This window comes from Pieris rapae, chromosome 6 (assembly GCF_905147795.1).
Source record: "Pieris rapae chromosome 6, ilPieRapa1.1, whole genome shotgun sequence".
Taxonomy (NCBI): Eukaryota; Metazoa; Arthropoda; class Insecta; order Lepidoptera; family Pieridae; genus Pieris; species Pieris rapae.
In genome coordinates, this window is record NC_059514.1 from 10,869,688 (window position 1) to 10,894,890 (window position 25,203).

Genomic DNA, 25,203 nt, shown 5'->3' on the forward strand with positions numbered 1-25,203 from the left:
CCCACGGGCACTCTCAATGCCAGAGAGCTCGCAAGTGCGTTGCCGGCCTTTTAAGAATTTGTGATCTCTTTTCTTGAAGGACTGTGTATGAAAATATTAAAAGCACTTACAGAAAATGCATTTATGAAATACATATAGTTTAAAAATTACAATAATTATGTGCTTAAAAATAATATATTTCTAAATAAAATAAAGGGTATATGTAAAGACTAAATATGTTTCTAATTATAAAAATATGTGTAATTTTTATTTAAAATACAGCTAACTTAAAGCAGCAGCACTTAAAATATGTTGACAAATATAAATACCATATAATTGGCAGTTATTCAGAACATGCGAATTATCTAGTGAAGCAGAAATTAAGTATTAAGAAATGGCAAAATAAGCAACACTGCGACATTTTTTACTTGACAAGTTTTAACCGCTTTACAAGTGATTATAGTTCATAAATATCCCATATTTTATTGACACTCACTGAAAACAACTCATCATGATTTATGGTTCGGCCTACTGAGTTTTTAATTGAAACACAGGAATCAGAGAATAACGCTCTATTAAATTACTTAAACTGTTTAGTTAGAGGTCAATAATCCAGAAAAACTAATCATCTACTTACCCATAAAGAAAATACATGATAAAAAGTACTTTGCAGACGGTCAGTTGATCTATTCAACCTACTTGTGTAACAAACTGGCTTCGTATAGATCTATATCCGTTAAAATTGATCTTCAAAGGCCTTTACATCACACTTGTTTTGTTTTTAATCAGGTCTTATATGATCAGGTTGTAATGTAGTTTATAAGTAGCGGGTGCCAGAGGCTGCACAGTAGAAAGTGTTTGGCTACCGAGTGTACTGTGTCAATATGAAACTTACGGTTAGTGTATTGTGTTAGTTCCATACAAATTACTTGTTTTCTGTAATATAAATTAAACGATAAAATATACTTTTTTTCATAATAAATTGCCTTCGCGAAAGTTATAAATTATTAAGGCACTTTTTTAACTGAACTATTTAAAATGGTGTAACATATGGATAAAATATTTAATGAAGATTTAAACTGTTTTAGTTAATCATCTTGCTAGTGGCCAGCTGCCAAGCCGCTAAAGTAACCAACTCAAGAAGTAAGGACAGAATAGGAGACTTTGAAACAGAGAAACGAGATTCGAATAGAAATAGTGGACTTGAGAAGAGAACGCCGCTGCTGCCTTCAGGTACCAAATTGTCTAATTATATTATAGTAAGAGAAAATGTTAATATATTGATTGTAGGCATTAATCCCTGAAAATAAATATCAGCTGCAAAGAACGAAAAATGTTCACAGTTTCCACATATTCAGCAGAGATTCACTTTGTTTCACTTATTTTCAGTTTCATCTTCAGCCACTCCGGGTGTTGAGTATGCGAGTACCAAAGAAACACATTCTGATCAGTCACCAAGTCAGGTTAGTTTATCTTAACTTGTTACAATGAAAGAAATGACAACATTCTGTTTGAGAGAATCTACGTCATCGTCCAAATAAGTATAAAAAATCATATGAACAAAACAAGAAGTCAAATTATTATGATTGGCCTAAAGTCGTATAAAATTATTGAATCGAATTTATACTGTTATTCTATTATATATTGTGTTTATTAAAAATATACTCTTTTATAGACGTATTTACAAAATAAATAAAAGACGTTTCGCGAATCTAGACAATCTCATAATCTCGATACGAATTGGATCACTTGGTACAAATTTAATTTGTGTCCCTTCAATATCAACGAAACGCAGGATGCGAACAGCAGTGCGACACTTATTACTTAAAAATGTTATGTTATGTTAAGATATCTCTTATAAACATGGTATTGTACGAACAAGAGTTACCAAAATGAAAAGTTAAATTAAATAATAATGACAATAAAAGGCTTACGTTAGTCCATTAAACTAACAAAATGATTATCAAAGTAAGATTAATGTGTTTGAGTCACTTCCTAATTGTAGATACTAGTTAAACATGAAAAGTAATGATTGTATTCAAACTTCCAACAGTACATGACATTTTGCAATGGTGCTGGTATATCTTCGCTGTATATTTATGTTTACCCTGTGACAATGTTTCGCAGAGACCGAAAAAACTCATTTCTCCACCATCTCAGGCTATGCTCGAAGGTTTCAATATATTATATACGATCACATTACCTCAAAAAGTTTTGAAATTACGCCTTAAAAACCCACATAATAACGGTTAAATCACTGAAATGCACCCTTGTGCTAAAATTGTCATAAAACCATTCATTATAATATATACCTATTCAAGTATTATTAAGAAATCCGGCTTTGCTTCTCAACTAGAAATGATAACTATCCGATCAAATGCATGAGCTCAGAGTTGGCTGAGTCGCTTTTTGTGTTGGAATTTTTTTTTTGTGTAATTAAGTCAAATATTGTTTAATAATATTGGTTATTAAGTACTACCTGCTGTACTATCACCTTAATATATCCACTTATGTCATGTGCATGATGCAATTACTGGTTAAAATAACCGCTTTCTGCCGCGAGCTTACGTAAACTTAACATATTCTTAACGTCTCGATTAGGATATCCAACCTGTACATGAATTGCAAATTTAATTAATACATTTAGAAAATCCTAACGACTGTCAGTTTTAATTACTAGTGCTTCAATAATTATGAAACTTGTATAAGAAAGTAAAATTGTAGTATATTAATCATACTTAATACTATTTGACATTGCATGCAATAGTTAATCCAAGGAATTATAACAGACACTTCCTTCAAACATCTATTCGACGTGCAAATTATTTGTGTATGTTCACTCTGGTACTTGGAATATTTTTTAGTATAATATTATGAAGTTACATTTTAATTTTTCTTAATTAATCTTTTAGATTTCTATTTATTTGTAACCAGGCAGTCATTTCAGAGGAAATAGAATGCAAAAACTTCGGAACACACGAGAGTAGTAATAACAGACAAGTCTCACGACACTGCACAATGACACTTCTTGTAAGGTTTCCTAAGAGTAATTAATCGTATTGTAGTGATTACGGAAAACAAGCGTTTTATATTTTTTTGGTTAATTCTATTTAAAACTGAGAGACTTTTTTTTACTATTGACAAGATCAATTTAATTTGACACTGACAACCACAACAAACACTAGTAATTCGATTCATTGGATTTCATCAGCATTTGGTTTTAACGTCAATTTACTTACGGGTATGCCGAAAGCTTGAACTTAATTAAAAATACAGTAAAATTGAAGCGAAGTGTCGGCAGCTGCCACTACGGACTATTTATCGAATTCGCATTTTCACGCTTTCCATTTCGTCGTTAGTGTTAATGCCGTTTTCCGAATCATATTCGGTGACAGGCGGCGATATCACTATACGTCAATTGAGTCTACAGCTCCTTTTCCGCCCTTCCTATACAGAGATACTTTAATGTGAAACCTTAAGTTTATTATTAAGATTAAACAGTGTTTAGGAAACATTTATTTCAAATAAACTCACTATAAACTATATACGCGATCACTTTCTGAATTTCCGTTTAATTACTCAAAACAAGTTTAGGCGTCCATTGATAAGTGACATAACTTTACTTAACATTAAATTATGTAATTGTAAATGAGTACAACTTGTTTTTATTAAATACGTAATGAGAGCTGTTATCGGCCATTCGCTTTATACTTGTGAGTGAGAAAGAAAATAGGCGGTAGGGCAGACATTTTTATCTTTTAATCGCAAATTCGCATGCAGTGGATCTAATCATAACATTCAACCCCGAATTTGATATTCTGATGTATATTCCTTAAAAAGTATCTAAATGTTTTTTATCTATGTGCATTTAGTCTTCCTGTTGAAATATACATTTCAACATTATTATAATAATTTTACTAACCGTTAGCTGTACAACAAATATAAGTATCTATCAGTAGGGATTTAAAATGATTTGGACAGAAACCTAATTAAGAGATTTTTATTTTTCTATGAATAATTAATATAAATATTCCTTATCCTTTTACATTTCATCCAACCGAGGTGACACCTAATAAGAGAATGAAGTACGTTATATAACAAGTAAATTACTTGTTTTAATTTGATGAAGAAAATGATGAGTTCTTCAAAGCGGCAAATGTCATTAACAATGATATATCGTCTCGTGTTGCTTCTTGTCTCAATGTTTTAATTTAATTAACAAACAAATATAAGGTTATACTTAGATGAATTACTTTTCATTAGTTTGTTGCTAATGAAATCATCTTTTAGTGTGTCCATCGTGAAAAATCTTATTTAAAGAATCGAAAACTCTCTGCTTAAAGATAGACAGCTAAGTACATTGTTGACTTACTTAAAATTGGGGTCAGTCTTACCTTGAAAATGCATTTTCACGAATTAATCTGATCTGTCTCTTCGATTGTAAAACTTCATAAAACTCGCGTTTCAGATCATTATCACAATATAATATTAGACATATTTTTAATAGTACAGTTAAAACCTTTTTTGCTATGTTTAGCAAACGTAAGTTCCAAATACCTATTAACATAGACTATAAGGAATTCAAGTATTACAAATTCACACATTTAAAACCGCTAACCGTTTTAAGTATTATTTAGGTTTGAAGCATTACCGAATGCATAAAGAGTAAGCAAGTTTTTTCCATCAAACATTGCCGAGGCAACACGGTATGGGTTACATGTGACACTAAACTGTTGTAGATGTGTATTAAAACTACAAAAATTTCGGTTTTGAAACATTCAAATAATGACCGAAAAGGAATTAATAACGGGTAGATCAGATCAGACCAGATCTGTAAGCTCGATTCGCAAAGCTATAAATATATTTGTTAAATCAAGTAGAAAGCAAGATTCGCTTGGTACTTGATTTAACAAATATATATAAAGACGTTTGCAACTACAGACAATAGTTGCAATTCTGAATGTCTTCGCTTTTCTTCTTTTAACTGCTTTTAAATTGAAAGTCACTTTTTACTCTCTTCATACAAATCACCCCGTAGACTGCTCTACTTACAGTCCGACCTTTTACCAGTATTTTTTCTCAATTCATAAAATATTATAAGCGCCTTATTGAATTATACATGCAACAGTGTATATACTACAAATGAAAAAAGAAAATACGCGTACACAGTAACAGTATACGAACACAATGTTTTAACGTCACATCAAAATCGGCAATAGGGTCATTTCCCAAAATTATACCTTTATTACTACTGGTACGTACTCATTCTATCATGTACGCGTATCTTTACATTACTTTACATGATTCTGGAAGTTCTCAGAGGTAAAAATCAATCAACAATATCATTAAGTATGGTTATCAGCTGTTATGCGCGACAGTTCTCTTGTCTCGTTAACTTCAAGGCGCCAATTATAAGTTTATAGATTGCTTGTTCAACGTCTGTATTAGCCCATCGGGACTTGACTTGAGAAGTTCTACGAGTGTTCTGTGTGACCATATTAAATTTATACACATGAACCCATTATCCATTACATGATATGACACGTAATAATCGACTTGTTACTTCATACAATCATCTAAAACCCATTCTAAGAAGCACTAAATTTGCAGATTTTTATAATTAAATATACAATAAAAGTGTTACGTTTTGTATGTGCCTTCTTACTACTGTCACTTTTACATACTTTGTTGCTAATAACAGGATGTCAGTCTTATATATAATTACAGTTTTCGTTCGCTTGTATGTAAAAAGGATTGCACTATAAATAGTTGGCAAAATGTAGGTTTGCCTGTCACGGTGTCGGCTCCCAATTCCCCGCCGAAGACTGTAATCACGATGTTATTTATAGCTTCCAGCTCATCTATTCTACCATTTTCAACGATTTATAAAATTCCGATTGACTATTCATTATACTAAAGTGGCTCTTGCAATGTAACTCCCAGCCCTCCATTACCTAGAGTAGATGTGTGAATAAGTGCTTCGATTAATTAATTTTATAACTTCAAAACTTCTTCTTGTTGTTTGACAATATTAAAATTTTGTGTATAAAATATAAAAAATTTAAGAACTGTGTGTATTATATTTTTAATATTATCAGTAGAAACCAAATATTTTATATCTAAGGAGGATTTCCCTCTCGGGGAGCTATCCTTCATAATTGTGACACTAATCGGCTTATCGACGGAGGGTGTTAATGGGGAGGGGGTAATACCTCTTTCGTGGGCGCAGCGGTACATTATCTCTATGCTTTTAACCGATAACTGGGATTTTAATCAATTTTAGACTTAGTATATCATCTTAAAACAAAGAAGATTAAGAAATGATCATTTATAGTCACTAATTTTAAATAATTTTAAATCTAGCAATATTGATAGCAGTAGCAAGTAAAAGTTAAGACTATGTAAACGCATTGTTTTTTTCAGCAAATATACGCAACCCCAGTACCTCAACTTTCAAAGATATCGGATGTACTAGCGCAAGGTGGACCCTACCAAGCCGCCATTGCAAACCAACTCTACTCACCTGTATCCATCTACCAACCAAGGGTAAGATTGAGTTTGACTAAAGGCATATTTTATATTAAAAACAAGTTTCATTTGTGCAATACGTCAATAGTCACAGATAATATTGCTCTATAAATGATGTCAATCAGCCAGGTCAGGACTACCGACCTCTGAACTCATTAAATACCGTCTAATTATTGTTGCTTCATCTTTGCAGTTTCCAACTTACGAAGTTTCACCGCCTGTGCCGTCCCAATTGGCGTATGCGGAACACTCTATTCAGCCTCAGAACATTCAATCAATACCGAAGGCTAACTTAGCCGCCAATTATCAACCACAAATTTTTCAGCAATACGAAACTTCGGTACCCCAACCGATACCCGCTAACTATCAACAAACAGCTTCTCCCATATCAAACCAACCGATCAACTATCAACAACCTTTGATTCAGTATCAACAGTACACCCCAGATCAACTCCAGTTCGTTCAAGAATCTATTCAGCCCCAAACAGCCTATCGTCAAGAGTTACCAGTAACGTATCAGGGTGAACAAGCCAGACCTGAACCACAACCAGTTACTCAAAATATCCAACAGGTAAAATATTTATAGTGTTACAGTGACACAATTTTCCCATTTTAAATTTGACAACTCATTTCTATCATATTTTCTTACAGACGTACACGCCTCAGTCCTCACAAGGTGCCATTAGCTACGCATCCTTTGCACAAAACCAACGTGACCAAGTTGCACAAAAACAACAACAATCGCAGTATCAACCACAAGCCCAACAACTAATCAAGTATCAGCTGCAGCACCAACCAATTCAGTATCAACTTCCACAAGTACAACAACCCCAATACCAAGCGCAACCACAACAGTACCAGATCCAGCAGTATGAAGCTCCACAGTACCAAATCCAACAACAACCTTACCAACAGTACCAGCAGAGTGAGGGAAGAGTGCAATATCAACCACAACTTCCGCCTCTTCAAATTCAGCCTTATCAACCACAATATGTCAAGTCTAAACAGAATGAGAAACAAGTGTACTTCAAACAGTTGCAGCAACCAGCAGTCGTACAGCAAATTCAACCCCAACTTCAGCCACAGGCTGCCCAAACGAAAGTGGCTCAACAATACTCACAGGCGCCCGCACAAAACGCCGGCTATGCTGCTCAAGTCGCTTTACCAACCTTTCCCCCGGTACAATACTTTGGAAAATTCGCACACTCTATTTTTGGGCAACAATAGTACAGTTAAGTTGTGATTTACTGTTTATAAAAAAATGCCAAAAAGTTGTGCTAATAATTGTTTATCAATACCGTCATTGTAATTATCAATGAATGGCCAAGCTAATTTAGTTTTAAATGAAATGATAAAAGCTATTATTACAAATGCGTAAGCACTATCAGTCGTATTCGATAAGATTTCGTATAACAATTGAATTCTCAAATTGTCAATTTAAAATAATAAATTATTTGTGTAATTATAATTACAGTAATTTAACATAAGTATATTTTTGTTTTATTACATCATTTTTCCTGGGAATGGGTTGTTTCGACCTATTCAAATAAATTTAACACCCATTTCCGTTATGAGACGATTTCGCGCAACACAAGTCCTTGAAGCCCTTTTTATTAGGGTTCAGTTATGCCTCGCTTACTCCATATTTCTAGCTATACCACTAGAAGCAGGCACCAGTATAGATAATGTCGGTTGCCTTTCACAGATATATCTTCAACTTGTAAGTATTGTTTTGCACACAAGAATAAAATATAATCCCATTCACACAAACTATATCCGCAATGGTCATTTCTTGTTTCGAATGTTATTGTTAAGTGACTTGTGAATGTTAAAGAACTATTTAATATTAGACGATGTAAATCTAGCACAAGTATTAAGCAGAGTGTAAATGCGGCCTGTAATAAGCGAGGATGAAAATATAATTTTGATGCTAATTGTACGGGACCCTCGACACATAACAATGGATCTTGTAGAATATCATTTGCCAACCAATTTTCGAGGATCCCGTCTTAAGCATAATCATATTTATCATGAACATTTAATAAATATGTAAAATGAGACTAAAGACGATAACGATGATAATGACGATCTTTCATAAACTTATTTATCTATTTTGATGGTAGTGACTTCAATTTAGATGTTATTTCCTACAAGGAACAGTTCATAATACGTATATTTATTACTTGGGTTTTATATATTAATGCAGGCTCTTACGAAGTGACTTTTTCTCGAACGTAACGAACGGTAAAGCACAGCTGTTCAATAATTCACCGTCCCATAGCGAACCTTTCATGCAAATGAGTTGAACACGGGGTCAATTCGGCCTCGCGTTTCTGTCTACATGTCACATTCCTCAATCTGCAATATTAACACCATATAAATCATTGCTATCTCACAATATGAAGATTTTGATAAATATATCTATCATTTATTTAAATATTGTTTAATATTCAATAAAAAACGAGGGGACGCCTAAAAAGGGCAGCAGCCATTGCAGCCCATTGACATCAATTTGGAGAGGGTGAGGTGCCGGCCTTTGTGTATCAGTTTTTCTACTCAACTACCTGTATTCTTCTACTCTAAAGTCGTGTACTTGAACGAACATTTGCTCGTAAAGTAAAGAACGACCCACGACGTCCGTTCGGCACAGAAGACTGAATTTATTTGCCTATCAATAAAATGCAAATTCTTTGTTATTAATAGGTATCGTAATCACAAAGAGTTTTTTATTAAGAGATATATTTCAAGCGTACCTACTTTCTTATCAGTTTTAACGGTTATTCGATCAAATAACTTTTACCTGTCATTGTCATAAATTTACAATGCATTTACAATTTATAAAATATCGGATCCAAAACTAGCTTCAAATTAATTCTTGTCAATGCCGAATTTGTAATCTCGGCCATTAAAGTTGCGTTTTATTAACAATAAAATATTTATTACTAGATTTTGGTATTAATTTCCTAGACAAAATATATATTTTGTAAATATGAACACAAAACCCATACCTACCAAAGAATGGTACTCAAATCAAATGATCATGGTACATAGCCAGATACGCAAATATCTCTAGGTACATTATAGTTCTTAAGTTAAAATATCGGAACTGAAACCAAATATGTAGTCAAACTGAATGTTCTATTGTCTTTAACAAAATTTAAATTTAACTTTTCATCGCATTATTAAGGGCCACAAAAGCACAATATAGCCTTACTCAAAGCTTAGCGACCAAACATTATATAAAACAAAAGGCGAAAACATAGGATTAGTATTCTCGATATTGTGAAATTCGCCGTAAGTAGAGTTATATTTTTATTATAGTGATTATTATTCTAAAAAAAATTTATGCAACTTAACACACGTCGAGACAAACAAGCAAATGTACCTGTTTTTCGGGAAGGATTTTCCGATTTTGTTTTATCTAAGCCGTTATAAGACCCAAAGAATAATCATAGTGCTTTATTAGTACTCCTAATCGTTGGGCAAATACATACAGTCTGATTGTTTTACACATTTGTCTTAAATTTAAAAATAAATAAATATGTTTATTCCGTTTTAGTACTTACATTTCATGGCTAGGTGTAAGATTTGGAAATCCTTTTTAGTAAAAAATACCTGTGTCAGGGTTCCCAGTGTTTTGCAAATAAGAGATTAAACTCACAAACTGAGAACAAGCCGCCCTGGAGATTATTTTCATCGGCAGCGTGTCAACGTGTCACGGGAGTGACACATGTCTCTCCGGCACTCAATAAGCATTCCTACGTCATTGCTTCGACTTCAGAACAATTTACGTGTCAAATGTTCTCTTGTATTGAGTTACCGAACGATTTGCCAAAGGGTCGTAACTTCATTGAAAGGGTTCGTTTCTTTAATCTTTTGGTGTAGTTTGAATGATACGGGTGTCTGATGGTTACTGCTCAACTGTCAATCTATCTTAATTTACTAAAATAGCCTTTTATTTAGTGCCATTTTACGTATTTTATCTACCTATTTTACCTTACCATTTTGAGAACACTATAAATTAATTTCGCTAATGAAAGAAAACGCCGCTGTCAACGTAGGATAAATATTAATCGGTTATTATAATTCATTTTATGTCTTACACTCGATAGCACTTGTTTTTTAACATAACTGCATTTGGTTTGTTCTAGATGCAGTTCTGCCTCATATTTCTTCTTATCATCACTCACATATTTACAGTTTCAACAGCACCAAATAAAGTAATAGCAAAAAAGAGCTTACGTCAGAAAAAAGCGGCCACCTATCCCTATCAATATCAAATATTGGTTCCCAGTCTGCAAGTCATACCAATTCATGGAAACCGCTGGAACGAGAATAAACTTAACTTGGTGCCAATTCATGAGTTGGTGCCAGTTAACCAACTTTCTGTTATTCCGCTGCAGAGAAAGGATTCCATATATCAGTACCACGACGAAGACAGGTATAGGAATGCCATAGGAGGTTACGGAGTGGGCTGGAAATATGGGGGTCACGGGGCCGGACATGGGTTTTATTATGGATTTGGGTAAATAAACGTCAATAACAATGAATGACTTTCATTTAACTGACACCATATGTCATGACGTTCAAAACCGTATCCTAAATGTCGACCATAAGTACAAAGCTCAAAAACGAACCATATAAAATAGTGAAAAAAATATAGTGTGTCAGTAGATCTGTTAGCTCATTTAAATATTAAAGGAACTTGATATCACCGTTGTTTCGGACAATATTAGTCATTGGCCTCGCATAACTGTTCTCTAGAGGATCGAGATTCGAGAAGTACATTTAACATTATAACGCCTGCCGTCGAGGACAACTCACGCCGCCCGCGCTTAATAAAAGTTACGCTGAGAAGCTTGTGGCTTGAAAGAAGGTACCGTTTTGATTCAATATATCTTGTTTTACTCTGCACAATGTTTTGGAAAGATTATAGATTTAGGTCACGTTACATTGTTTTCTTTGTTCCATAACGAAACGTATAAAACACAATTCATATACCTTTGCTTATATCGGACGACTTTTTAACTGAGTTTAATGATATTTTTCATAATATAATAATAAATAACTGACTAATAAAATAACGAATAGTTTTGCATATGTTATGAAATATTATGGTCCTGACATATGAAATTGAATAAAAAAAAAATTTCCCCCATAAAATCAAAAGTTAGACTCAATTCAAATAGAATAAATTTAATTTATCAAAGTTAATCATTAATAGCAATAGTACATTCATTGCTATCTGGGCACTATTGCCATCTTCTGACAAAATAAAACGGTACGGAAATCAATAAAATCTTTGAAGGCTGTAATTTTACCTTGCAAGAAGTTATCTAAATTTCTAAAAACATATAACCTGTTGGAGCAATGTTAAGGTTTATACAATTACTATGTAACTTCTCAATATATGCGACATCAGTGCATAAACAATGTTCATGGCTCGCTTATGTAAATGATACTAGGTAATAGGTATGCTTATCAACGTGTAATTTTAGCCCACGTGCAATACGGGTAATTTGACCCTTGTTGATAGGACAAGGTCGTTTCAGGACGCTCCATCGAGGCATGTTTATCTATAAAATAACTTTTATCCGATGCCCTTATATGTATGTAGAATAAAAGATATTAATAACTTTATTTACTATTTTGATCAAATATCGTTAAAATAACTAGTGAATAACGGTGAAGTATAATTTTGTGTATTGCTTTCAGAACGTTAGCAGACTAAAATGAGGTAATGTTTAATATAATTTTTATTAATTAAGGTATTAAATCATTTTATGTAATGAAACATTTTCGAAATGTCCAGTTTCAGAATTCAAGTTTCGTTTCTTCTTCTATTTGGTACACTTCTGGAAGCCGGCATACCTAAAGGTCTGGTATTAATTATTGTATTATTTAATTACTAGAATTAAACCAATCGTTTTTTGATTCCTCATAATTTTACAACTTAACTTATAGTTAAGAATACAAAGACAAAACTTTTTAGTTTAACGAAATTGAGATATTATGAAATATTTCGCGACTTAGCCGAACACGTGTCATGAAAAGATAAAGTTATAAATTTTATTGCACAATAATTCATTGTTTTTACAAAAACATGTTTCCTCTTAAATGAACCCAAACGATTTAATTATTAAAATGTATTATTAACAGTTTAATAATCTATACTAATATTATAAAAAATAAAGATTTGTATGTAACTTGTAAGTATGTTTGTAAATAATTGACTCAAAAAGTACTGGATCGATTTTATTTAAATGCTATTTAATTTGCAATAAAAAAATAAGGATCACTACTAAAACTACAATAGTGTTATCCAAGTTGTAAAAAAATGCATATAAATATCTTTAATGCACTGCGAAAAAGATTGATGATAGAACAAAAAAAATGTTCCACACTATTAAAGAACATATTAATATCTTCAAATAATGTTTAAAAATAAATGTCCATCCGAACGAAGCCGGGACAGGCCACTTGACATAGTAGGTACTCGGTAATGGCCTTCTTTATTGTATCGTCCAAATAAACAAAATACAATTGAAATACTTTTACATCTCAGGTTTCATCCTTAACAAAGCAACTAAAAATGCCTACAAATTGATGTATCAATCTGCAACTTGGCCGGTGGCTAGAGACACGTGCAATGAACTTGGGGCGCACTTGGCAGTGCCTCGTTCACAGGTCCATTTTATTTATATTACTCATTTTGGTATATATTTCAATAGTTTTTAGGACATACATAAGATATACCAATAATTACTGTTTGTATTTATTAATTTCAATATCCAATAATCGCCACGAAAGATTAATTTACTTATCAAACTGCAATTAGTATGTATAAATAATTATGGCTGATTCGATGGTTGATTGTAGCTCCGATTGTACTGGTTCTTACATTTCCTTTTTACGATATGATAATAATCGTGATGTTACCACAGATCTACATCTTTTGTAATTATCGATTGTGTGATGATTAAATTTGGCTTTCAGGACGAATTCTTCTTTATCCAGAAACTAGTCCGTGGTATGCATTACCCCAGCATCAACGGAACAGATAATAAATTAGTGGTCTGGCTTGGAATCAATAATTTAGAAGACTATACAATTTGGAGAAACATCTACGGTAAAATATTCTTACGTTATTATATTAAAATAATATATTTGAATTCTGCTTATTGCACGGTACGTACCATCGAAAATTTATTTTGTTTGTTACATTACTATTACTTAATTGAAATAATATTGTATGGTTGTAGTACTACCTGACCTAATCAGGATTTCATGTGCCTCAAGTCATGCCTCACGCCTTCCCACCAAGGATAATTTCTACTTTTTCTATGCTCCAACCTGAAATAGAACCGGAACCCAAAATGTTACAGTCCTATTTATTACCTGGGAACCTATTTTCATAATCGACGTAAACAGATTTCAGATTCAATAACACGTCACAATCTTTATCATAATAATTGTTTCCTTTAGATTTAAGTTGTTAGATCTTTAATAGATTGGTCGTTATGAAGAAAGTAGAGAAGTATAATTGATAGGCTAGTCATGTACTGCAGGGCAATGTATCACTGAGATAGGCTGCAATGCGCGATGCGATTGCGCTCTTTCGCTCCCTCGGTAATTGAAAACGAGATTATGTTAAATATGCGATTTATAGTAATTTGATTTATTTTTGACGCTCCACTTGCTTTATGCTTATTGCTGCATAATTGACTCCGATAATTAATGTTGCGTAAATAAACGCGGTTTTGAACGTGCCGACTTTATTTTATAAACTTTATTTAAATTATTAATCGTGTAGGAGGTTGTTTATTCTTTAATTTTATATTAAATATTAAAAGACTAAATCTAATCAAATTGAACCCCAAAAAGACACAAGTCTGCGCGTTTTCCGCTAAAAAATCTCCCTTGGTCGCTACGAATGACGTTCAGTTTCGCGTTCTTCTGGAAGGGAAGGCGAGACGGTACTTCACTCCGGGACACCGCTTGCAACTATATAAAGCTCAAATTCGGCCCCACATGGAACTCCAAATGGAAATCTCACCGAAAAAATAACTTAAAAGGTCGGCAAGGCACTCGCGAACCCTCTGGCGTTGAGGGTGTCCATGGGAGCCGGTATCACTTAACATCAGGTGAGCCTCCTGCACGTATCCCCCTGTTCTATAAAGAAAAAAAACCTCTGAGCAAAAGCTCCTCAGTACAAGTCCACTTGACAGCATTCAACGAAGAGCGATTCGAATCGTCGACGACCAATCACTTTCCGTGCGGCTTGATCCCTTGGCGTTGCGTAGAGATGTACGCTCTCTGCATCTTCTACTGCATATAATTCATGAAAGGCCGGCAATGCATTTACGAGGCTTCTGTCAATGTGAGTGTCCATGGGCGGTGGTATCACTTAAGATCTGAGCCTCCTGTCTGTTTACCTCCCATTATATAAATATATATAATATATTACTATTGCTTACCTGAAAATGAATGTGGGTCTGACGTGCATTTCTGATTTCCGACGAAGATGACAATTTTTATTGAATTTTCCTACGGCTACGTGACAAATATTTAAATGTATGTAATTTTGTTTAAGGTGAAGACATAAAGAAGACTGGCTTTTCGACATGGGCTGGAGATAACGGAGAGGGTTTTAGGTAAATATTAAACTGTAAAACGATGATTGGCTCACACGACATCTTCATTGAAATTTAATACAAAACATAACCCATATAGGTTACAACAATAAAAAAAGAGACATTGTTTTTGACAATAAAGTGCTATGATTTTGTAAGTTTCTTCGAAATATTTAAAAACAATAAAACGCCGTGTTCTTTAATTTTTAATAGGCACGTACTTGATTGCAAAACTAAAGATCTGCCAGATGCGAATGTGAACAGGGAAAATTTATAATAAAAGATCAAGCATTCTTTTATTTTTATTTCTAGTAATGATCCTGAAGAGCCTCATTGTGGTGCAATAGACGCTGCGAATCCTGGACTACGGGACTACTGGTGTCACCGAAGACAACCCTATATCTGCCAAATTGACCTCAAACTAAATAATCAATAAATATTTTAAGATTACTTAAATATAATTGTGTATCTGTTTATTTTGATAAACACCTGGTATACTCGTATTATTAATTTTTATTTCCAAAGACGTGCAAGTGTGTGGTCATTGGAACAGTATACTAACTATAAACTATACAATCTAAACTTATTAAAAAATTGTATTATAATTTGTTTTAAAATATTTTCAACTCTTATGAATATCTTTTAATAATAAGGTATATAAAAGTATCCCAGCCTTACATAATGCAGAGAAAGAATTTAACTTCCAAGCTCAGTAGCGAGTCATCTTAAATTCCCATAAAAATGGTAAAACCGACTTAACCAGCTAATAAAACTTTAACAGATTTGCTTTCAACTTTTAATTCGGTTCTAACTCTCAACTGAAAATAAGATTCTGGATTCTTCAAGTTAGCTTCTTCAACATATATTATTATATAAATGCTGCAGCGATAAGAATATAATTACTAAGAAATTTAAAACTTATTAAACCTGCGTACGTATTGGTGTCGATTGATTGTTGTTAATACAAATCAAATGAAAAGGCTTTCTCTCCGTTAGTCAACTCTAGATGGAAACATTTAGTACGTAAAGACCCATCTAGCGGTAAATAGTAAAACTTGTTTATACAAATGTATTTGTGATACTAGTAACATTCATCTTTAATTCAATGTCCATTGTCATTTGTCACTTGTAATAAATCCTTTATGTCAAATTTTAATTTATAATATTGTTAATTGTAGGTTATGTTTAGATCATAAAAACTTTAATATTTTATCCAATAAGCTTTAAAATTAATAGTATTAAAGGTAAACATATAAATATTTTTTTCAAATAATGGTTCCGATACCAAATGAAATTAAAGATCTTCGTAAAGGAATACACTATATTAAAATCTAATCTAATAATTTGTTTATTTTAGATGAATTATCTAAGAAAAGGAATATCACTTCTATCGCTTGGTATAAAAAGCCATCTTAATTCTTACCCCGGTAAGTACATCACATACTTTAAATGTTTATTTTGTAATATTGACATAATCTAATAAGCACTTGTAACTGAGTTGTGATTGTACAAAATGTTTTAATTACAATCCTTTTCGCAATAATGCTTTGCAATCACAGTAATTTATAGATAATATGCATATTTTATTATATATTACAAAATGAATTCAGTTGCAGAGAAATATCTGTAAAAGTCCATGAAAATTACATGACACATGTTCTAGCAATAAATAAATACCAAGATAAACATTAATTTTAAATGTGTGAATAATACCCAACCACAGATGTTTTTTTTACAATATGCACTTTTTATACATTTTCATACAGTTTCTCTTCTGACTATAGATTTTTAATAAAATAAAAACTAAATCTTGCACCTAGCGACCTTGGTGCCAATCAACTTGTGAAGAGAAATATTTCAATGGTTTGGTGGTTTATTATTATTTTGTGTAATGTTGACGACTGTTCCTGACATTGTTGCTTGGTTGTAAAGTTTCATCCATCTGTGTAGTGTCAGATTAAAGTGTTATTTGCCTAGTGACTTAGGTTGTCTGTTGATGTGACATCTGCTATTAACACTTGCTCTGAAAATTTAAATGATCAAACTAATAACATCTGAGGCCAATGCTAATATAGGGATTTAATCACTTGGGATTTTTTTAGAAGTTAGAGTATGCAGTATTATTTAGTGATGTACATGAGCAGATCTTGAAATAAAAATTGATAATGACATTTTGTATTTTACTACTTGTTCATCACCATTTTTTATTAATAAGCATTTAATAAATAAATTTGAGAATTTAATTATTAAATGCTCAAATTAATTTATTAAATCTCAACGCCTGTTAAAATGGAGTCAACCAAAAATTATGTATGTATGTATATAATTATTATGTAAACATGTGTTTATGGTAATTTATAATGAACTGTGACCCCCCAGGCCCAGGTTTTTGTAGAACAACTTTAAAAAATTGATGATCTTAGTTAATGAAATTAAACAAACACATGTTATATTACTCAACTAGCACATTAATGAATGGAGTTTAAATCAATTTATTACCTGTGGTGAAAAGTAGATCCTGTACGATAATCAGAAGGGGTCATCACAATAGCTGGACCCAGCAAAACCAAATAGTGGCCCAAGTGAAAATCAACTCCGAAAAAGTTACTTGTAAGTGTTTGGTCTTTGGACTAGTGCCAGAGTCATTCACTATTACTTTCTGAAAACTGGCCAGTCAATTATGGTAGATGTCTATTGCCAGCAACTGCAAACCATGATGGAAAAACTGCTAAACAACCAAGGTCCATGAGCGGCGGTATCACTTAACATCAGGTGATCCTCCTGCCCGTTTGCCCCCTGTTCTATAAAAAAAAGGCTGCTTCATGACAACGCTAGACCACACACTGCACGGAAAGTCTAATACATCCACCGTACTCCCCGTGTTGCTCCAACATATACATATATGTTTAATTTGGATAACTTCTGGCAAGGTAAAAAATTCAATCTCATGAATTCAAGTCGGGACCGCGTTCAAATATAAGATTATTCTCGTTCCATTTTTTTTTGTAAATTAATTTGATATATTCTATATAAAAAATCTACATTTTCTTCCTCCCACACAAAATGCCAATTTAATACATAAACTCTATGCTTTAATTACTAAATTTATTTATTAAGGAAGCAAATAAGAAGAGGAACCTTATGTATAACTGTTATTGCCATCTGCGTCAGATGCAGCTGGTTTATATTAAAATTGCATTTGTCGCTATTGCTATGACATAAGACATGTATTCCCCTGTTTTACAATTTGGCTGATTCCGCCCGTCTTTGGAGAACCCTTCCGCGTAGACCGGGGATTGTGTCCAATGTGCATGATTTTGTCCGGATACCGTTAGCATATTCCAAATTTACAATTATATATTATTAAACAATTTTTATATAACTTAACTGTTTCGTAACAAAACATCTCAAGTTGTTTATTTAAAAAAATGTTGCCATATCAGATTTACGAAACAGTATTATTGTAATCTAATCTTTTCATTAAGATTCAATTAGTAATTTCCTCTAAAGAAATCGAATCTAAAAAGTATTAACGATTTATACTTAACCAAATAAACAACGTTTCTTCCAGTTGATCTTGTATTTCTGAGAAAATTGAATGTATTACACACCTACCTATTACAGGATCATCCATATCAGTCCACTATCAGATATGGTTTAACATATACAGAAAAAAACCTTACACGTTGACTTGATAACAGTACCTGGATGACCGAGCTTTGCTCGGTATTTTTTTCTTTTTATAAATTTTGTATTTTGGAAATTATATTTAAGTACGAATAACATACTAATAAAATTATGAAATAAGAATATAATTATCGAATAAAGATAATTAATTATATTCAAGTTTAAGTTTTTATTTGACTGACATCTTTAAACGAGCAATTCTGTTTAAGTTAATAAAACAGGAATAAAATTACATTTTCTAGAAATGATTCCTAGCTAGGTCGATTTATCGCCCTCGAAACCCCCCGTATACTAAATTTCATGAAAATCGTTGGAGCCGATTCCGAGATTCCAATTATATATATATACAAGAATTGCTCGTTTAAAGATATAAGATAAGATTAATACAACACACATTATTGAATGTAGATTTATTAACAGCATTAGATTGTTCTGGCCACGGTACACATAAATAAGGGTTGCGAATGTGACAAGGGAGGGTGAGTCAGCGAGTGACCGCTGCGTCCAGCGTAATCCATAGCCATCGCCATTCACACCTAGACGCATATTGTCCTATTGCGCAGGGGTGCTCAACTGAGGCTTTCTTAGTTTTGGTTCATTATGTCATTTCCAAACAGCCTATGTGCATATATTGAAGACTTTTACTTGTGTTTAAACAGATATAACATTTATTACAAACAAAACACACACGCATAACCATACTAAATAATAATAATGAAAGATAAAAAAATATAAAATTTAAATTAGATATCAAAAATAATAATGATAAAATTTATTTTCTCATTCGGCTCGTTTCAAATGAGTAGTTCGTGTGTGCTGTGGCTGTATTGGCTCTGGCTCAGCATTATGCTGAGTACCTGAATGTTCCAAGGCGCTGGTCATTCTGCCAGAGACCACAGCAGCTAGTTTGCGCCTTAGTCGCAGGAAAGAAAGAAAAGAAATGTAATAGTATAAATAATAAGTAATAAGATTTAGCTTCATGACCCCTGCATCCGAGAGTGCATTGGCGGATTTGAAGCTTCGATTACGTTGAAAGCGCTAAAGCAATTTCCTCCTAGACTCGGACATCACAGTCATTGAGAACTTGCCTACTCTGAATGCCTCTGAAGCCTGCAATATTCTCTTTCATACATTGCTACTATATTCATAAATGTTCCGCTTTGACGCATGAAGCGAGTGTTAAATATGTATGTTTTCGAAATTGAAATATTCACCTGGAAGCATACTTCATACTTCAGATGATGAAAAACTAATACTTTACGCAATTTAAAGGAAAATTAAATCTCATTAAATGTTATTACAAAGTCTGACAGTTTTCGTATAGAAATTAAAATGTTTGATATAATACCTAGCATTTATTGAGGGACTACCTAATAAAACCTGAAGTAGTTACTTTTCGCCGACTATAAACACACAGGCGCACGCCGCTGTTTACAACTGAAAACGCGGAACCCTATCAAAATAACGGAACAAAATGAAAGAGTTATTCTGTATGGACATTGAATGCGTGGGACAAACACGCATCAAACTTTCTCATACATATCCCATTGTTGGGCAGTTTTTCTGAGGAAGCACGCCTACTGCTCTATATTAAGCTGTTTCCAGCTTATTATTAGGACTTCTATTTTGCGTTGCTACTTTACTGTTTGTATACTGTGATTTTATTGAAAACAATGACAAATATCGCATTTGCAATATACGTTTATGCTTATTTTAAAAATGATTTTCAGATCCAAAAGATAGGCGTGTTAATTGGCAATACGGAATTGAATATTTGGAATAACATCTCGTTTATGATTTCAATCCTTTGCTCTAATTCTTCCTTCTGAGAAATAAATATTACAAATAGAGGATTATATGTGCCGTTTGGCTTTGTCCATGAATGAGCTATTCCTGGACAATTGCGAAAAAGATTTGCTTTTATCTGATAAAGTGTAGTGCTATTTACTTATACAAATATGATTTACAACGTTCTGCGAAACACAATGCTCCCGTGGCCAACTCTTGCCTATTATTTTTTATACGTTTGAGGACGCAAGTGAAATAAGAGTCATGCTTGCAAAATATAAGGGCTGTCTCTAGTTGTGGAGATGTGGAGACCATTTATTTTACCGGATAAAAGGAATTTACGAAAGTCGTAATTTTATAACACGTTTCAATCGTTGCTCTTTTTATTTATCTCTTACAATAAAATCAATGCGAGCTGCGGAGTTAATACATTCCATTTATAGTTAAAACGTGTTTACAGATAATAAATTATTATCCATTGTCATATTTTCCATTGCCTATATGCTATTTCATTGATATGATAAAATTCAATAGATTTTCACTTTGTGGTCTTGATGCTTGACACTTTTTGTCGTACAAATTATTTTCTCTTAATTGGCGGTTGTTTTAAAATTGGTGACAGCCCTGAGTATGACAGTGGATAATTTCAAAACTGTGTCCGTCATCTGTGGACAATGCCCACTATTAACGGATTATAATCCGCAAAAAGAGCAGGTACCAGCAGTGAGGGGTACCGGGCGCAAGCGAAAGCGTTTTTCTAATTTATTTATTAGATTCCACAATAGTTTAATGAATTATATTTTTAACAGCATATCATAATGTTAATCGCTAGCGGTTTCGTGTACTTACTTTTAAAATATTCTTAAAATGGCGTTTACCATAAGGCAAAAAAGAGCTACATCCAGAGTGTTTTTTTCTTATTATTTAAAAAAAAACATTTTCCGTTCCATAGTTGATTGCGTCGGAAATAGAACTCAGCCATACATTGAATGAATAACTAGACCAGTTCCACTCTACTCAACTGTAATAAACCGCTCGCAGTTTGTAACTTGGTCCATCATAATACTTGCGCTAGGCAGATGCAAAGTTGTCAATCCCAAAGAGCGGAGATTACCACAAACAATAACATGACGTGACCATCGGGCAGCACCACTATCCAGCGACTAGAAATGAATTTGTTATTTAAGTTGCTGCCCAAATAAAAATAGCTTCTGAAACGTGCCCAAACGTGTTCTCGGCTAAGACATTCTTTTAGCCTAATACATAGTGTTGTTATTGAAATATTCATGGCTCTTTACCGAAATTGTAGCTCATCGCTTCAAACAGAAGGGATATGCATTTTGACTCTAAGAACCCTTATTAGAACCACAATTGGCGTGTTTATTATTTACTTAAAATCTTGTTGAGAGCTTACCTTTTTTTTAGATTGATTAAAAAAATGCAAGATTAATTTAAAATGGAAAATAACGCAATCGTCGTATTAAGCTACGAATAGCTACGGCGTAGATCTGTGTTTTTTATAAAGCTGACGTAGCGTTAACGGTACCCTTAAGTATTGGTTATAAATGTGATGTCAAGTTATAATTTCCGACAGATTTGTGGTCTAATCATTACATACTTTTCTCGTTTGTGCTCATCTTTGGTCCTGTTATAAAATTGTGTCGGATTTACAAGAAACTGATTAAAAATGACTCGGCGGACATTTTCAGCAACTCCATGGAGACCTTTCGCTGAGTCATTTCAGAAACCTGACTTTTTAACTATTTGCTGTTATAAGTATTATCTTTATTCCTATATAACTTTGCTTGGCAGACCTGTGCGATTTCTTCAATAAATTAAGTCCACTCGTGAGTAGTTGTATTGCGGGCTACTCGATTGCGAAGAAGTTGCATGATCTCGTTGGCATTGTTCCTTCCTAAATTAATCATTAGATGTGTGATGGTTGAGATAGAAAAAATAAATAAAATTAAAGTCTAACACAATAAAACGAGTAAATTTTCTTCGAGACTATGATTATCTATTCGGATTATTTGGTCTGAAAGGCCGTCTTTATATGTCGATATCTTCCATCTATATAACGTGCCTATTTATATTAATCAAGCCCTTAATAACGGTACAAAGGGATGACTTATAGCGTTATATGACATGCAAAGGTGTGGTGGCACCTTTCACTGCTCACTTGGTGCACCGATTCAACACGGTGTCAATCAAACTCCCGCTATGAAATTGATTCATAATAGAATCTCCAATACAACCGCATCTCTTTATACGAATAACGTTGGAAACGAAATAATTTCACTGAGACGACATACGATTCAATCGGAACATTTTTGTTACTATACTTATATTGATTGTTGGTTGAGCTGTCTTGAGCTACTAAGATAATATTAATCAGATGTATAATATTGTTGTTTCATCAACTATCGACTGCAGAAATAGAATAGTCATTTGCGTGGACATAATTTATGCCAACTCAGCCAAGTGAAGTCTCAATTAAAAAAATCCTAACGAAAATGTCTCTACTAACATGCAATTGTATGTCCATTGTCCTATTTTGATTTCGCACTATTCTTCCTCATTCCATTTGCGTATCCTTTATATCTATTATAGGCGACACATTTCGCAGCCTGAACTTATACTTTTGTGTGGATAAACCCTTTCATTTAAACTAATCCGTCTACAATTGACACAATTGTAAGAACGCCTCCGATACAAGCAACAATACGGTAACTGTAGGTGAACATGGCAAACGATTTTCGGCTTTATCGCTTAGGAAAAAGGTTCATTTACTTATTTGATTGCGATGGATGAATAATAATCCGTGAAATGGCGTTTATTCCAGCACCTGCTTGGTGCGACTATAACGGTTGTTAATCAGTGAGGACGCTGTACATAATACTTATATATCATAAATTGCAGAAGAATGCGTTGTGATACGCATTTGGAATATTGTATTGTTATACTAACCTCCTAACCTGCTGATAATATTTAAATTAAACTTATTATCTAAGATTTACCGGTTTCTATTTGTATATATTGTATTAATTCATTTAAGTCTTGGTTTGTTTATTAAAAATTGTTCAGATACGTGAAAGCTTTATGATTAATGAAAAGGTTTTTGATTATTTCAAACTTTTAAACACTGTTAAAATAATTTCAGCAATTGTACAAGCAAAGCCACCAGCTCCCGTTGGCCTAATCTCACGCGCCGTTTCTTCCCTGATGCAGATGCATAAGAACGGTCCACATAAGAAGACCAGGAAATCCAGAAATCCACTTTTGGGGAATCCTTTCGCCAAGGTACAATGAGTGCGGTCGTATTCCATAAAAGTTTAAATAGATAGTGTTAGAGTGATGACTTGGTCGCTAAGCTAGAGAACGTGAACTATATTTTTTTCTACTCATTACATACAATCTTTACAAGGAAAAGATTAATTTTAAAAATGAAGCAATGAAGTAAAGACTCTTCTATCATATTTTATAGTAATTTTTAGACGCATAGAAACTAAAATCTAAAATATTTTGCATTCCTCAGGGCGTAGTATTAAAGACTTTAATTAAAAAACCGAAGAAACCGAACTCAGCCAACCGTAAATGTGTGTTGGTTCGTCTCTCCAACGGCAAAGAGATGATATCGTACATTCCGGGCATCGGACACAATCTTCAGGAACACAATATTGTGCTGGTTCGCGTGGGACGGTGAGTCTATTAGATAACCGTTTTATGTCAGCAATAAACATATTTATGGGGCTGGGTTTTGTGTATTGAGTTTTCTCAATTTTAAATTTACCTGATTATTAATTATTAAGTGTTTTTTAACGCAAGTATGACACAGTTGAACCTCATGAAAAGCGACAACCAAAACCAATAAATTTAAAAAGGCTACAAAGCACATTATATAAGAGTCTGGACATAAAGTGTATAGTTTAGACGAATCTTGACTTTAAAAGCCTTTGTAGTTCTAGTAGGCGCAAAATCGAAAGAATGATTTTAAAAAATACTAAACGTATTCCAAAAAAAAGTTGAAAAAATCTATTTTCATTTGTAACAACTTATGGCTAAACTATGTATATTTCATATCCTGTAATTCTAATAAGTGATGTAATTCCATTTAAAAGAATTTGTTTAATATTTAATAAAACTAAGAATATCTGCTCTTCACTTTCAGTGTTCAAGACTGCCCCGGAGTGAAGCTGAAGTGCGTGAGAGGAAAGTATGACCTGCCACACGTAGTCAAGCAAAAAGTCTAGATTAGTTTATAAAATTGTGCCTGTAGATATTGTTATTAATAAAAATTTGTTTAAGTATTTCGGAATTTTCTTTCTTAAAGAGACATAGACTAGTTTATTCTACTCTACTCTATCTTCTTTCTATGCCTTGTTTCGTTCACGTCAAGGCGCGTCTATATGCCTCATAAATGATCTATTGTCGGCGAAGCGAAGTGAATTGACCTCGTGACTGATTGGTTACCGCTTGAGATCGCTTGCGCAAGCTCCACCCATAGGGCAACATTTAGGGTCCTTTTATGATGTTACATATGTAGGTAGGTATACATATAACCTTTAGTCTGCCTTGGTCATGTTAATAA

General features: G+C 33.2%; 3 protein-coding genes across 4 annotated transcripts; all 3 read left to right on the forward strand.

The window, feature by feature from the left end:
- Positions 1 to 770: 770 nt before the first annotated feature.
- On the forward strand, positions 771 to 7,955 carry LOC110991695 (altered inheritance of mitochondria protein 3-like). The gene is made up of 6 exons (XM_022257164.2): positions 771 to 875; positions 1,068 to 1,212; positions 1,369 to 1,442; positions 6,403 to 6,525; positions 6,701 to 7,078; positions 7,159 to 7,955. The coding sequence occupies exons 1-6, from the start codon at positions 864 to 866 to the stop codon at positions 7,732 to 7,734; spliced, it is 1,308 nt and encodes a 435-aa protein (XP_022112856.2). The 5' UTR covers positions 771 to 863; the 3' UTR covers positions 7,735 to 7,955.
- A 3,301-nt stretch (positions 7,956 to 11,256) lies between these two features.
- LOC110991668 lies at positions 11,257 to 15,601 on the forward strand. 2 transcript variants are annotated; one of them, XM_022257127.2, is made up of 7 exons: positions 11,257 to 11,383; positions 12,223 to 12,244; positions 12,320 to 12,384; positions 13,073 to 13,194; positions 13,504 to 13,636; positions 15,101 to 15,161; positions 15,453 to 15,601. In XM_022257127.2, the coding sequence occupies exons 2-7, from the start codon at positions 12,240 to 12,242 to the stop codon at positions 15,574 to 15,576; spliced, it is 510 nt and encodes a 169-aa protein (XP_022112819.2). In that variant the 5' UTR covers positions 11,257 to 11,383; positions 12,223 to 12,239; the 3' UTR covers positions 15,577 to 15,601. The 2 variants fall into 2 exon arrangements, with proteins under 2 accessions (XP_022112819.2, XP_022112820.2); XM_022257128.2 differs by having other exon boundaries at positions 12,326 to 12,384.
- Positions 15,602 to 16,259: 658 nt separating this feature from the next.
- LOC110991651 (40S ribosomal protein S12, mitochondrial) lies at positions 16,260 to 24,922 on the forward strand. Its single transcript, XM_022257098.2, has 5 exons — positions 16,260 to 16,384; positions 16,498 to 16,567; positions 23,776 to 23,915; positions 24,151 to 24,314; positions 24,784 to 24,922. The coding sequence occupies exons 2-5, from the start codon at positions 16,498 to 16,500 to the stop codon at positions 24,863 to 24,865; spliced, it is 456 nt and encodes a 151-aa protein (XP_022112790.2). The 5' UTR covers positions 16,260 to 16,384; the 3' UTR covers positions 24,866 to 24,922.
- Positions 24,923 to 25,203: the final 281 nt, after the last annotated feature.